Source organism: Staurois parvus, unplaced genomic scaffold (assembly GCF_062004578.1).
Source record: "Staurois parvus isolate SC_StPar_1 unplaced genomic scaffold, SC_StPar_1.0 ptg000071l, whole genome shotgun sequence".
NCBI classification, from domain to species: Eukaryota; Metazoa; Chordata; class Amphibia; order Anura; family Ranidae; genus Staurois; species Staurois parvus.
In genome coordinates this window covers 4,521,936-4,537,330 of record NW_028317867.1, presented here as the reverse complement: position 1 = coordinate 4,537,330, position 15,395 = coordinate 4,521,936, and the positions used below count along the sequence as shown (strand labels likewise).

The window sequence follows — 15,395 nt, the reverse complement described above, 5'->3', positions numbered from 1 at the left end:
TTAATTAGGACCTATGTGTTCTGCATTAGACTCTCTGGTACTGTACTGGTCCAGGTCGCACGGGATTGGATCTCAGAACGAGGCTTGGCCCAGTAGGGCAATGAGGGCAAGGAATGTGAAGCCAGTGATCTTGTGACCTGAAGCTGGATTTCAGAACGAGGCTTGGCTCCTATAGAGAAACAGGGAAGTGGGTAGGTTGTGTGGAGGTTGTATATCAATATTACAATTTGCTGTGATTATTGTGTGCGGGTCGTGCTTTGGAAATACGTTTTACACATTGCACAGCGTCATATTAGGCAGCAGGGACGGTGAGTGCAGCATATGAGTGCTGCTATCGTTCTTGCCCCGGCATCATCACTAAGCGCGCAAGGCGGCTGGTAGCAGCACTCGGTTACCATAGAAGCAAAGTAGCGTTCTGCACAGTGGGATTGTTTCCGGTTCCTGTGCGTGTCAAAGGCAGAATGCACATGCGTACAATGTATTATTCCTGTGTGTGATTCTATGTGCTGTTACCGAAAGGCGTGGGGATTGTTGTGACTGCTGGACAAAGCGAGGTGTACCTGTCAGGCCTGAATAGTGTACAACAATATTGGAATGGTGTTGGGAAATATTACAGTTGGGATGCCTGTAGCGGGGGAGGTAATATTACAGTTGGGATGCCTGTAGCGGGGGAGGTAATATTACAGTTGGGATGTCTGTAGCAGGGGAGGTAATATTACAGTTGGGATGTCTGTAGCAGGGGAGGTAATATTACAGTTGGGATGTCTGTAGCAGGGGAGGTAATATTACAGTTGGGATGTCTGTAGCAGGGGAGGTAATATTACAGTTGGGATGTCTGTAGCAGGGGAGGTGATATTACAGTTGGGATGTCTGTAGCAGGGGAGGTAATATTACAGTTGGGATGTCTGTAGCAGGGAAGGAAGTATTACAGTTGGGATGTCTGTAGCAGGGGAGGTAATATTACAGTTGGGATGTCTGTAGCAGGGAAGGAAGTATTACAGTTGGGATGTCTGTAGCAGGGGAGGTAATATTACAGTTGGGATGTCTGTAGCGGGGAAGGTAATATTACAGTTGGGATGCCTGTAGCAGGGAAGGAAGTATTACAGTTGGGATGTCTGTAGCAGGGGAGGTAATATTACAGTTGGGATGTCTGTAGCGGGGGAGGTGATATTACAGTTGGGATGCCTGTATCAGGGAAGGTAATATTACAGTTGGGATGTCTGTAGCAGGGAAGTAAGTATTACAGTTGGGATGCCTGTATCAGGAGAGGTGATATTACAGTTGGGATGTCTGTAGCGGGGAAGGTAATATTACAGTTGGGAAGTCTGTATCAGGGGAGGTAATATTACAGTTGGGATGTCTGTATCAGGGGAGGTAATATTACAGTTGGGATGTCTGTAGCGGGGAAGGTAATATTACAGTTGGGATGCCTGTATCAGGGGAGGTAATATTACAGTTGGGATGTCTGTATCAGGGGAGGTAATATTACAGTTGGGATGTCTGTATCAGGGAAGGTAATATTACAGTTGGGATGTCTGTATCAGGGAAGGTAATATTACAGTTGGGATGTCTGTAGCAGGGAAGGAAGTATTACAGTTGGGATGTCTGTAGCAGGGAAGGAAGTATTACAGTTGGGATGTCTGTAGCGGGGAAGGAAGTATTACAGTTGGGATGTCTGTATCAGGGGAGGTAATATTACAGTTGGGATGTCTGTATCAGGGAAGGTAATATTACAGTTGGGATGTCTGTAGCAGGGGAGGTAATATTACAGTTGGGATGTCTGTAGCGGGGGAGGTGATATTACAGTTGGGATGCCTGTATCAGGGAAGGTAATATTACAGTTGGGATGTCTGTAGCAGGGAAGTAAGTATTACAGTTGGGATGCCTGTAGCAGGGAAGGAAGTATTACAGTTGGGATGTCTGTAGCAGGGGAGGTAATATTACAGTTGGGATGTCTGTAGCGGGGGAGGTGATATTACAGTTGGGATGCCTGTATCAGGGAAGGTAATATTACAGTTGGGATGTCTGTAGCAGGGAAGTAAGTATTACAGTTGGGATGCCTGTATCAGGAGAGGTGATATTACAGTTGGGATGTCTGTAGCGGGGAAGGTAATATTACAGTTGGGAAGTCTGTATCAGGGGAGGTAATATTACAGTTGGGATGTCTGTATCAGGGGAGGTAATATTACAGTTGGGATGTCTGTAGCGGGGAAGGTAATATTACAGTTGGGATGCCTGTATCAGGGGAGGTAATATTACAGTTGGGATGTCTGTATCAGGGGAGGTAATATTACAGTTGGGATGTCTGTATCAGGGAAGGTAATATTACAGTTGGGATGTCTGTATCAGGGAAGGTAATATTACAGTTGGGATGTCTGTAGCAGGGAAGGAAGTATTACAGTTGGGATGTCTGTAGCAGGGAAGGAAGTATTACAGTTGGGATGTCTGTAGCGGGGAAGGAAGTATTACAGTTGGGATGTCTGTATCAGGGGAGGTAATATTACAGTTGGGATGTCTGTATCAGGGAAGGTAATATTACAGTTGGGATGTCTGTAGCAGGGAAGGAAGTATTACAGTTGGGATGTCTGTATCAGGGGAGGTGATATTACAGTTGGGATGCCTGTAGCGGGGAAGGAAGTATTACAGTTGGGATGCCTGTAGCGGGGAAGGAAGTATTACAGTTGAGATGCCTATAGCGGGGAAGGAAGTATTACAGTTGGGATGCCTGTAGCGGGGAGGTAATATTACAGTTGGGATGCCTGTAGCGGGGAGGTAATATTACAGTTGGGATGCCTGTAGCGGGGAAGGAAGTATTACAGTTGGGATGCCTGTAGCAGGGATGGTAATATTACAGTTGGGATGCCTATAGCAGGGAAGGAAGTATTACAGTTTGGATGCCTGTAGCGGGGGAGGTAATATTACAGTTGGGATGTCTGTAGCGGGGAAGGTACTATTACAGTTGGGATGCCTGTAGCGGGGAAGGAAGTATTACAGTTGGGATGTCTGTAGCAAGGGAGGTAATATTACAGTTGGGATGCCTGTAGCGGGGAAGGAAGTATTACAGTTGGGATGTCTGTAGCAGGGGAGGTAATATTACAGTTGGGATGCCTGTAGCGGGGAAGGAAGTATTACAGTTGGGATGCCTGTAGCGGGGAAGGAAGTATTACAGTTGAGATGCCTATAGCGGGGAAGGAAGTATTACAGTTGGGATGCCTGTAGCAGGGGAGGTAATATTACAGTTGGGATGCCTGTAGCGGGGAAGGAAGTATTACAGTTGGGATGCCTGTAGCAGGGATGGTAATATTACAGTTGGGATGCCTATAGCAGGGAAGGAAGTATTACAGTTGGGATGCCTGTAGCGGGGAAGGTAATGTATAAGGATCATACAGCTAGATGTTTTAAGTTTGCTTGAAGTTTGTAAACTCTTTGAAACATTGATCAGCTGAGTTATTATATGCAGTCTATTCTGTATTTAAAGGATAGCTTCACCTTTTTGCAGAAAATAATAAATGCACATATTTTTGCAATAATAAATGTTCATTTAGTATTTCTTGCACAGAAGTGTGCAGAACATTGCACCCGCGATCAGTGGATGGTGCATGCATTGTCCATCTCCTGCAGACATGTCCTCTGCCTTTCTGCCCTTACCTCCTGTACAGACTTTCTGTTAGAAAGCTGGAGGAACTGTCAGTGGGCTAAGAGGGCGCTCATCACCTGCATCCCATTGAAACTACAAGTGTGTCTGCTGCTGTGGCAGACAGGACTTGTATTGTTCTCATTCACAGTTTCCCATGAATGAATGATGCAGCTGTGCAGGTGGGGCCCCACACAGCTATTCTGTTTTCAACTGTGACATTGTGTAAGGGGAGAAGAACCCCCACTCACTGTTACAGGGAGGGGGGATCGGGGGTGCAGGGCGAGGTGCTGGAGCACAGTTGGGAGACAGTTCTCACTCCATGAATGGATGTGTCTAAATTGCGACCTTCATGGCAACAATTGGAATTTCATACAAATGTTACAGATTCTATGTGTCTTTAGTGATTGGGTTTAACAATCCGTCTCTTATTTAAATCTCCTTTCTGTTATTGAGCTGTAGACACATTTGGGAATATTTGCTCTGTTCATGAAATTTCTACCTCCCTGGTCACCAGCTTTTTGTTACTACTCTGTGTAGTAAGGCTTCATTCACATATATATAAAAAATGCAGCGCTTGGTGGACCTAGGACGCCGTTGACACTAAGCCGCCGGTGCCACGAGGAGGCCCGGCGGCCATCTTTAATTCCAAGGGGGTCAGTGTGTTCATCCATACCTGTCTATACCCGTTTTACTGTGCACCTATGTTTTTACAATAAAGCCTTATCTACTACACTATGAGCACTTCCCTGTGTCCCCTGTGAGGAGCTTCCTCAACTTTTACAGCCCCAAGGGATCTCCTTGTCATCTCCAGTGAAGGGGGAAGGCTTACTCTGATTGGCATCGCTCTGACTTGCTGGACCACTCTTTCACCACAAGAAGGCGTAGGATGTCTATCCTTTCCGGCTATCTATTTGACCAGATCTGAGTGCAGAAGGGGACTCTACAGGATACATATACACATGCGTATAATTTTACGCTATCTGGTTAGTGTAAATCTTTACCACCTGCACTAGGAAATACGGAGCACATTTTTTTCACTGGACTGTGTCTTATCATCACCTTTCTTTTCAAGCGCTGCATTTTTTATATATATGAATTGTGGGACTTTATATGCGTTTTCCTTTATGTTCAGCTGCTGCCACTATTGATGAGCGCTTACTGTATATTTTACCTTATAAAGGCTTCATTCACACTTGTGTGTCTTGTCGTGCTACTTTGAGGTCCAAAGTCGCATGACAAGTCGCTGCCCCATGTTTCCCAATGGGTGCTATTCATATCAGTGCGATTTCAAGACGCAGAGACTTGCACTAATTTGTTCTAGTTCCTGCACTAATTTGATCTGACTTTACCGCGACTTGAGGGCCATAGGCTTCAATGTACACCCTCCAAAGTACATTGAAAGTAGCACCGGAATGTTGTACATGCGACTTGTGTGGGACTTTGTACAGCAGAAACAATTATCCTTGGTCAAAGCCAAAGTCGCACTCATCCAAAGTCGCATCAGAGTTGTGCCAAAGTCGCATCAACTCGCACTGTAAAGTTGCAATGAAAATCGCACGATTTTGAAGTCACATAAGTGTGAATGAAGCCCAAGTGAAGCATATTTTAAAAGACAGCTAAAATCCATCTGGCTGATCACCATTTCACTTGCTATCTTTCTCAAGGCAACACACAAAGCACTCTTTGAAAAATTCTTTATTGGTGGAACAGTTTGATAACACCATAGGGATATTAAGCACAATCCTTGTTTTATCTATGTACGCAGGGGTGCTCAACCTGCACATGTGGCCCAAGTCCTTAAACCAGGGAAGTACTTGCCTGTGGTCAGAAACCTGTTGATCTCGATCTGGGCTTGCCAATCCGCCATCCCAGAGCATCGAGCCAGCAGCAAAGTAAGCAGGCGGCCGCAGAGAAAGCAGAAACCATGTAAGCTTCCTCTGTAGTGCCAATTCCTGTCCCAGGCAGAGTGATACCAAGTGCACTTCATCTGGGACCTTTCTAGCAGCCTAGAGAGTGATGCCAGCAAAAGCTGGAAGAAGAAAAGCAGGTCAGTGTAGTAGCCTCCCTAGCGGTCTGATTATGTCCATATTTCTGTGCTCAAAGCGGTACATTTTTTTTGCATGGAAATATGTATTTTTTTTTTTATTGTAGGCCTGTAATTTTTAGGAATAACTCACTGAAATCTGTCCGAACAAGAGTCTAGTAAACATCCCGGGTATGTTAAAATTTGAAACACGAAATCATAAATTATAATTTAATAAATAATCATAAAAATAATATAATAATTTAATTAAATAATATAATCAGACCAAAAACACTGAAATTTTAAATATAGCGCCAAGTTCGCACATCACCGAGCAAAGTCACAAAATCATTTTCAGTGTCTGATGTCGAATTTCCCCACGAATCATTATCACTCAATTCTGCAAGTGGTTCTAATTTACTATCGCTTTTCTTTAGCTAGTCTAAAACCGCTTTTGACCTAAAGGGATGCTGTTTGGACGCCATGGATGTTTCTCAGTTTCCAGGCAGAAAGAACAGTAAAAATGCAGGCAGGGCACAGGACAAAGCACTAGGGACAAAATGTATGTGAAATGGTTTGATACAGTAATGTTTTACTATGTTAGTGAATTTAGTGAATGCCACTTTTACAACTTTCAAATTTCCCGCCAGTTCCGTCCCCCGTACGTCTCAACGTCGCAGGGATCAGAACCCAGAAGACAGATGCCGGCATCCGTCGGTGGACATTGCCAGGGATACTGCAGGAGGGACATCGCGGGAGCGCAGGACAAGGTAAGCGAAGAAGAGATCCCGGAGCAGCGCTGCAAGGTATTCCCGAGTGCAGCTCGGGGTTACCGCTTGTGGTGCTAAAATTTTACCCCGAGCTACACTCGGGAATACCGTCAGGGAGGTTAAACAACACATACACTATAGTTTTACAATAGGCATACTAGCACCTATAAAATGGTTAACAAATATTAGGCTGCTTTCACAGTGATCCGTGGGTGCAGCGCAGGGTGCACCTGTAGCTTTCCTGTGGGTTGGCTGCACTGAGCCATAGACTTCAATTATATCCTGCAGGTTTGATGAGCTTTCTGAAAGTACACATCACCCACAAGATATAATAGAAGTCTTTGGCAAAGTGCAGCTAACCCACAGGAACGCTGTAGGTGCTCTGTGCTGCACCCATGGTGCAAGTAAACCACAGCGAATCAGTGTGAAAGCAGCGTTATATGGGGCTCAGAACAGTAAGGGTTTGTTTTGGTGCAGTAAAACCACATAGTGGAGATTTGTTTCTACCACACCCCCCACCCACTGGTGTGGTGCCAGGGGTTGTAATGTCAACCCTGCCCCATGCTCCAGGGGACCCTTGTGGCCTTCCTGTCATATTCTGTTTTACACTTGGACAGGAGGGATATAGAGGCACCACTCCTCTCCATTTTCTTCCTGCAGCCTCTCCTCCTCTCCTCGCTGGCATTAAGCGGCTACAGGAAGAAAATGTTCTATATGCTATTCAAAAAATCCAAATTCTGAACCATTTCATTTCATTGTGCTTCTTGCTCTTCAGAAGGTTAAGAACCCCTGATGTAAAAGGTTGTGATTATAGGAATGTTTGTAGCACAGCACTCCTTTACATATTTTCTTCTACCCTTATATGTAACACATCTATGACTGTCAGATCATTCCTTGATTTTTTTTTTATTAATTCTTTAGAGTGTAAGCTGTTTTGTGAAGTATCCACACTCCTGGCCTTAGTGTAGTCTGTAACATCATAGTTTTGGCCCTTGTATTGACTTCTGTTTGCAGAAGGATGCCGTAGACACTGGCACTGTACAGACCAAATACATTGACACCCTGTAGATCAGTACATAAATATTGTGTGTGTTGAGAATGTTATTAATATTCTTGTATACTCTGTCATCCAATAAAACATTGAACAAGAAAAAGTAAAACTTATTGAAAAAATGTATTCATGTCTACTCCACATGTGCACAGATAAAAACACTCCACACAAGTGTCATCACGGATTGTGGACACTGTTGTTAATGACAGTCTAATACTGCATCCTCACTTCTCCAAACATGTTGTACTCTGTATATTTAACTCTGCGTTGTGTCTATTGACTTATGATTTTTGTCCTCAATCTGAACATACTGTGTAAGCGTCAGTTTTCAGTAACAATAACAAATCCTGTATCTCTTCCTTTTTCGTTAGATTCTTCATCTCTGACATTCAAATGGAAGACAAGCTGCATGAGATGGTGATAAAGGCGGCTGCTGTTTATAAGAACAGGAAAGCCATATGTTTCCAATCGTACCAAGGGCCTTCCCTATTCTACACTTATGGGGAGATGATGCAGCTAGCTGAAGAGCTTACTTGCTTCCTTAAATCCCTGCTCAATGGTTTACAGAAATGTGTGATTGGGCTCTTCTGTCAACCAGGTAGACAGTTGCCATCATGGATTTTAGGGTGAGTTTGCATCCGGCACTTATGAGCTACAGTCTTTATTGGAGAGGAGTTTAATGCCATTATAAGAAAAATAATAGATTGGAACTCTTTGACCAGGGTTTAAGCCCAACTCTGGGCTGGAAACAAAATACCCTTGCAGTGGGGCCCCTGCACTGCAGGGTAAAATACTCGTTAATTCTGAGCTGTAGATATAGAGGCTGTATTTTCTACCTTACCTCCTCACTTTGAGGTGGTCTTGCATGCTCCTCTTCTCTCTGACACTCTGGCCTGTGGGCAGATCCTCTGGGAGAGATTTACTAAAACCATTGTACACAGAATCTGGTACAGCTCTGTATAGTAACCAATCAGCTTCCAGGTTTTATTGTTAAAGCTTAATTGAACAAGCAAAAGTTAGAAGCTGATTACAGGTTACCATGGCCCTGTCTTAGTAAATGTCCCCCTCTGTGTCTACACGTACGATATTGGACTATTAGTCCTGCATGTATGTGCAGGAGTCTAGCGTACCACTGCTGCAGGGAGCGTAATAGAGAAGATTCTGCAGGGGAACCAGTCACACAGATTGAGGGAGTAAATGTGTGTGGGCTCCACTGCAAGGGTATTTTGTTTCTTGTGCCTGGAGTTGGGCTTTAAAATTGACAATTAAACCAAACCTGTCATAATAATTAAAAACCCATACCTACCACCTGTCTTGTGCAAGATACCCTCCAGTGTCTAACGTACATTAAAGTGAAACTAAAGGTTTTTGTTTTTTTGCTTTAAAATTAAAAATATGTTCTGTTTACCTGCTCTGCAATGGTATTTTATAGAGCCGTTCCCTACCTCCTCTTCTGGAGTCTGACGCTGTCTGTCCCTCCATTGCGAGTGCTCCCTCAGCAAGCTGTGTGCAAAGGAGACACCCATGCCAGCAAGTTCCCAACCCAGGCTGTGTACATCTATAGATACACACAGTGCCTGTAGGCCACAACCCCCCCCCCCCCCCTCCTCACAGGAATTTGACAGCAGCCGGAGCCAATGGCTCCCGCTGCTGACTGTATATTCTGTGAAACCAGAAAGTGTAGGAGTGTAGCTGCACATGTAACAGCTCTGGATTGGTTAGAGGATCCAGGTAAGTGTTTAGTGCCAGGGGAGGTTAGGACAGTTAGTGGGGTGTTTTTTGTCTTAATACCTACAATGCATTAAGGTAAAAAAAAAAACAAATTTGACTTTAGAACTACTATAATTACCCACCACTTCAATAGCCACTGCCATATCCATATGCAAAATTACCTAGGCAGTTACTCACAATGTTAAGTATTGGTAACAGTTGTGCACACAGTAGTATGCCACCTATCCCTTGTGTTTCGATGCAGGGATCTAGGAATTGTCCACTCATCAGGCCCCGAGCACTGCTTTGTAGGCGGCATGGTACAAGCCCCTAATGCCCTGGGATACTTAGATTTTGAATAAACCTCAACAGGGATAAATGGGCTGAGGGGTGAGACTAAAGATTAGAAGTTTATGCACTGGAGACTGCCTAACATAGAGTGGTTGTGTGTTTTTAAGTATTTATATTTCATGACAGATTTGCATTTACTGAAAGCTCCCATTTAAGAATATAATGGAAAGCAGTGGGGTTCTTGTGCAGTTAAAGTGGGGGAAACCCATAAAATATATTGCCAGTGAGAAGTGTAAAAAATATAAAAGGGCATCTTGGAAGTGCCATTGTTTTCTGAAAATTAAAGTGTATCTAAACCAAAAAAATCAAAATCCAAAATATTGCAGCCTACCAGTCCTTAGATGTGGCAGCTGCATTAGTTTTTTGCTTTTCAGGATAAGAATATTTTCAACATGTGCAAAAAATATTTGTTGTTCTAGCAGTGTCCTTGTTGCTTCCTGTGATCTTAAAAGAAGGCACAAACATCCTTATCTCTAGTGCATAAACTACCAGTCCCATTAATCTATCATGAATGAAGGTAGACATGTTTGAAGTCCAGCCTGTTTGACAATCATGGCTGCCTTAATAGATGCAGAGGAGAAAAGGCATCTATATGAAGCTTTGATCAGGAAGTGTTAATCGCAGGATTACCAGTTGAAAATAAAGGAAAGAAGCCTGGAAAAAAGAAAATAAATGCAGTCACCCTACCTAAGGACTGGTAATCTTCATAATATTAAATGTCTGTTTTTGGATTTAGATATGCTTTAAACTTTTTATATTTCATACATATATCTCTGGCAATAAATACATTGCTTTAAAGTGAATCTTTTTCCTGAGACTAAGTTTACACATGCACCAAGAATAGGCATTTCATCTGCGATTTTAAAGCCTGTCTGTCAACACTCTGTGCCGATTATGTCCATTGCAGCTGATAATGCAGTTCGCATGGTCATGTTTGTGGTGCTTTGCGTCATGACAAAAATTATCCAGCATGTATTGTTCAGCTTGGTTTACAGCTTTCTGAACACCTTCATTCATGTGAATGTGAACATGACACAGATTCCTCACAAACATCCTTATGGTGTTTACAGTGCAGTTAGATGTGTTTAGAAACTGTTACTAGCCGGTTGTGATTGTACAAGAATTGCTATAAAAGAAAAGCAATACAGAAAAGGCATCAGTGGACATCTGCAATTTCAAAGCACATCTAAACAAGCCCTTCGAGTGTAAATGTAATACCTCTGCCTCAAATGCACTCTCATGCTAATTTTAATCTTTTGCTAAAAGGCTACAACTTTGCACTCATCTCTGTCTCTAACTGGACCTACTGGCCTCTTATGGTTTCCTACTGCCCTGCAGTAAGCAGTGACTTCTACAATAAGGTGTCTTTGACATGTAGGATGTGAATGACATCCTGGCTTCCTCTTCACTATGCTGGGTTACAGGCGAGATGGCAGCATCCATCAATTGAAATAAATAAGTCTTAGAGGACATAGCACTGCAGTAATTTTGTCACTGACTGCATCAGTCAGTTGTTTCTAGACTAATTAATTAACCTCGGACATTCATCTTTGTGGTTTCTATAGACAATGGTAAAGGAATGAGGTGCTTTAAGTCTATGAGAGCCGCACTGCTTTTTAACAGATACATATGATGAGTGGTATGGATTCAGTGGTTACACACTCTGCACCTAACTATGGTTGGTGAAATTGTTAATCGTCTGAAAGATGTCATAAGGGAGTGTGCTCTTCACATCCATCAGCCCGCAAGTGCAAGGTGCCATTCCTTTATATCTGAATTTGGACATTTTCCATCTACATGCAGCTAGAGAGGTGAGCAATGGGTTGTTTTTAAAGCTTTTTTTTTACTGCTTGTTTAGAATATGTAAAGACTTTAAAGCGGCGTTCCACCCAAAGGTGGAAGCTCTTCTTTTCTGCCTCCTCCCCCCCTTTCCGCTGCCACATTTGGCACCTTTTGGGGGGGGAGCTGGTACCTGGTTTTGACAGGTACCCGCTCCGACTTTTAGCTCCGTTTGCCGCAGCAAACTGAAGTGGAAGTTCTCCCCCACATGCAGCCCTCTGGGACACTTCACAGGTCACAGAGGACTATGACCCATCCACAAAGTGAAGTGCGCTTTGCGCATGTGTAGTAGAAAACCGGCTGTGGGGTAGGGGGGGGGGGGTCGGGGGCCGGAACTCTACTTTAATATTCAAAGTCTAGACATAAATGAGCTATAATGATCCATTTTTTATAGTTTGTAATTTTCAGTTGATTTGTTTTCACTTTTGTTTTTTGTAGGATTCTCCAGGTTCCAGCTGCCTATTGTCCTGTAGATCCCAGTGCCCCATCCAATTTCACATCTTCACTCACAGATCGATGCAAAATTCGCTACATGTTGGTGGAAAACAACAAAGCTGATGTGAGCATAAAATTATAAAATGATAGAACTTAAATTACACTTTAACAACTTTGTGTGATGTGCTTTTCTCCTGTAGAAATCACAAAATTGCATATGCATTGATGGTTTTAAAGGATAAGTTCAGCTTTCATAGCATGTTACATGTTACACCCATATATTAGGGTGTAACATGTTATGAAAGGACCGGCCCCTGCTCCCCCCACTTTCACAGCTAGCAGAGATCTTCTCCCACTAGCTGTCAAAATGTAAAAAGAGCGTGGCCGTGGAGGACTCTGCCTGCCTATCCACATCACTCTTTTCTATTCTATGAATGAGAAAACTACAAGTCTCGACAGCCTTAGTGGCTGTCAGATTGTAGTTCATTGACTCTTCCTGTCAGAGTGTATTGGCTTGCTCCTATGGGATGAAATACTGACAGGTCTGCCAGAGACCTGCATGGCACCAGCGATCTGCTGACCGCTAGTGCAATGCTTTACAAGCTCCTGCAACAAAAAATAATAAATGCACATTTTTGTTTACCTGCAAAAAATTTACATTTTATTATTTTTTGTCAAAAGGTGAACTTATCCTTTTAAGCAGAAGTCCTCAAACTTTTTAAAAAAAAGTCCAGTTTATGATCCTTCAGACTTTAGGAGGGTCAGATTGTTGACAGTGGCAGTAGAAAATTCTGCGTTAATTGGAATAAACATTGACCTTGCATCTGTGATCAGTGGAAGGAATAATACCCACTCTTGTGTTATTGGAAGAAACAATGCCCCACCAATGGCTGCAGAGGAAGAAAATGTTTCCCATTGTTTCTCAGAGGGAGGAATAGTGCCCCATTGTATGTATCACTGGGAGAAAAAGTCTAATCAAAGGTGTCAGTGGAAAGAATAGTTCCCCAGCATTGGTGTCAGTAGAAGAAATTGTGCCCTGTCATTGGTTTCAATTAAATGATTGGTGTCATTTGATGGAACTGTGTGCCCATGATTGCTGTCAGTGGAAGGAATTGTACCCACCATTGATGTAAGTGGAAGGAATTGTTTTGTCATTGATGACAGTAAAAGGAATTGTGCTTTGTTATTGGTGTCATCAGGAGAAGTTGTGCGCTGTCATTTGAGAGGAATTGTGTCCCATCTATGGTGTCAGTGAGAGAAATTGTGTCTCGTCTATGGTGTCAGTGGGAGGAATTGTGCCCTGATGTTGGTGTCATGTGGAAGGAATAACCTGCAGCGTTTCCCTCTCATTTTTTAGAAAATGGATTCTCATTGCTTCTAAGGCCCTTCATGTAAACTGGAAACAAAATGGATATGTATTTCCCGAGTCATCTTCTAGGACAGCTCACTTGAGAGATAGGCTCCTCCCAGGAAACACCCGCTCCACCTTTTTCCTCTATAAGTAGCCTCTCTCCCAGGGGACCCTCAGTATTAGTGTTTCCTCAGGCCAGGAGTGAGCTACGCCCGTTTTGTTGTTTTTCTAGGGCCACCTGGCGAGGTACAGAGGCCCCCTGGCTGAGGCCCCCCTTTCCTCCTTTTCTAAGCAAGGCAGGGGCCTTGTGAGGGGGCTTCAGTCAGGTCCCCTTCGTGTAAACCCCTCTGGGGTGGGGGTGACAGACCCCAAATGGTCCTAGCGGGGCTCTCCAGGGGGGCAGAGCCCGCTACGCCGACCTGGGCAGGATTGCCTTTCCCTTGGGCTGAGGTGAGCTTACCTTTTCCGGGATCTCTGCAGCATGGACGGTGGTCGGGCAGGACGCCGATATCGCGTCATTTCCGGGCGCCGGGAAGTGACGTCACTTCCGGCGCAGGAACAGGAAGCGGCGCTGCCGCCATGTGGGCTATGGGCGGCGGGCCGTAGAACTCGCCCACACCACGGCCGCTTCTTCCACCGGCGGCCGTGAGAGGGAGGCCGGCGCATGAGGACCCCAGGGAGAGGGCGGAGCCCGCTAAGCCCTGCAAAACAGCCGCACCAAGGGGGAGTTCGCAGCAAGGATGGAGGCAGATCTGTCAAGGCTGGGGGAGGCCTGCAGCAGGTAAGGGCCTTTTTGGCTGCCACAACCACCCCGCCCGCCCTCTCATTCCCCCCTGCCCTTCTTCCCTACACTACCTAGGGGCTTTCTGGGTGCTGGGGGGCCACGTAGGGGCCCCAAGGGGGCTGCACGGCGGATGGGCGCCCTATGTTCCTCATCCCCAGGTGGGCCCACAGGGGGGTGGCACAGAGGCTTGGTGGTTAGCATGTCTGCCTTGCAGTGAATGGGTTGTGGGTTTGATTCCCGACTATGACACCTCCTGCATGGTTTGCATGCTCTCCCTGTACATGCATTGATTTCTAAGAGTCCGGGTCCCGCCCAGGACAAAGCCCCAACCAGGCACCTCAGGGAGATGACCTGGAGGAGGAACAACCGGATCTCCCTCTCCATGACCAGCTGTATGCAGGTCTAAAAAAAAAAAAAAAAAAGAGAAGAGCGGCCACGCAGTCCATGCGTATTCTACTTTATGGTCCACCATCAGAAGGGAATGGGAAGAGCCGGAAAAGGAGGCTCTTTCCCAAATACCTCGAGTGGAGATTCCCATTCAAGGAAGAAGATGCTGCACCGTAGGGACAGCATTCCGTGTGGCTCAGAGAGAAGCAACTTAGTCTATCACTGCAAAAAGGCCCAGGTTCAAACCCAGGCTCAGGCGGCAGGAGAGATCCGGAAGTCGCTGCCGGTCTTAGGGGAAACTGTGGCTTTCACTGCAGACGCATCGATGGAAGCTATTTGATTTACAAGCAAAGTCTACTGCGCTTGTAAATTCTGCCAGAAGAGCTATCTGGTTAGAATCTTGGCAGGGGGATCTTGCCTCTAAATACGAATTCTGCTGTCGGCCCTTCGAGGGAAAACGCCTCTTCGGGCCAGTACTAAATTCGGTCCTGGAAAGGTCAGCCAACAGAAGGAAAGGCTTTCCAGCCCCAAGCGGGCCTACAGGGCGGAGGGGGTTTCGGCCCAACAGGCAGTATACGACAAAAGGAGACTAGGCACAGGCTGGGGATCAAGGATTAGTCAAGGGGAATGGAAGACTTCCTCTTCAACCCCAACCAGAATAGATCCAGGAACCGGTCCAAGTGACCGGAGGAGCCAAGTGGGAGGAAGGCTGGGACACTTCCACATACAGTGGCTAAAAATCACTCGGAACACTTTATCTTAGATGCATTCCGAATGGCTACAGAATAGAGTTCTCAAGACCCCCCCCCCCCTCAAAGGTTCTTCGCAACACCCCTGCCAAGGGAGAGGGGAAAAGCGGACATGTTAGTAGACCTCCTGGATGGGATGCTCGGGCAGAATGTAATTTGCCAGCTGGAGGAGGAAGAGAGGGGGAGTGGTTTTCTACTCCCATTTCTTCCTTAGAAGGAAGGCGTTGGGAACCTGCGGAATGATACTCAACCTGAAAAAGGGGAACGAGTTCGTGGGACCAAAAACCAAAAACCAAAAAAAAAAAAAA

The 15,395-nt window shown here is 45.0% G+C and overlaps 1 protein-coding gene across 2 annotated transcripts in view; it reads left to right on the top strand.

Annotated features, from left to right (window-relative positions):
* The first annotated feature begins 480 nt into the window (after nucleotides 1–480).
* Nucleotides 481–15,395, top strand: part of AASDH (aminoadipate-semialdehyde dehydrogenase) — a 55,498-nt gene continuing 40,583 nt past the window's right edge. Inside the window, exons 1-3 of one of the 2 annotated variants that reach the window (XM_089669280.1) lie at nucleotides 481–554; nucleotides 7,853–8,107; nucleotides 11,820–11,940. In XM_089669280.1, coding sequence (XP_089525406.1) covers nucleotides 7,875–8,107; nucleotides 11,820–11,940 — 354 coding nt within the window. In that variant the 5' untranslated portion in view covers nucleotides 481–554; nucleotides 7,853–7,874. Of the gene's footprint in view, nucleotides 555–6,291; nucleotides 6,431–7,852; nucleotides 8,108–11,819; nucleotides 11,941–15,395 lie in introns of those variants that run through there. The other variant, XM_089669281.1, reaches the window with a different exon arrangement.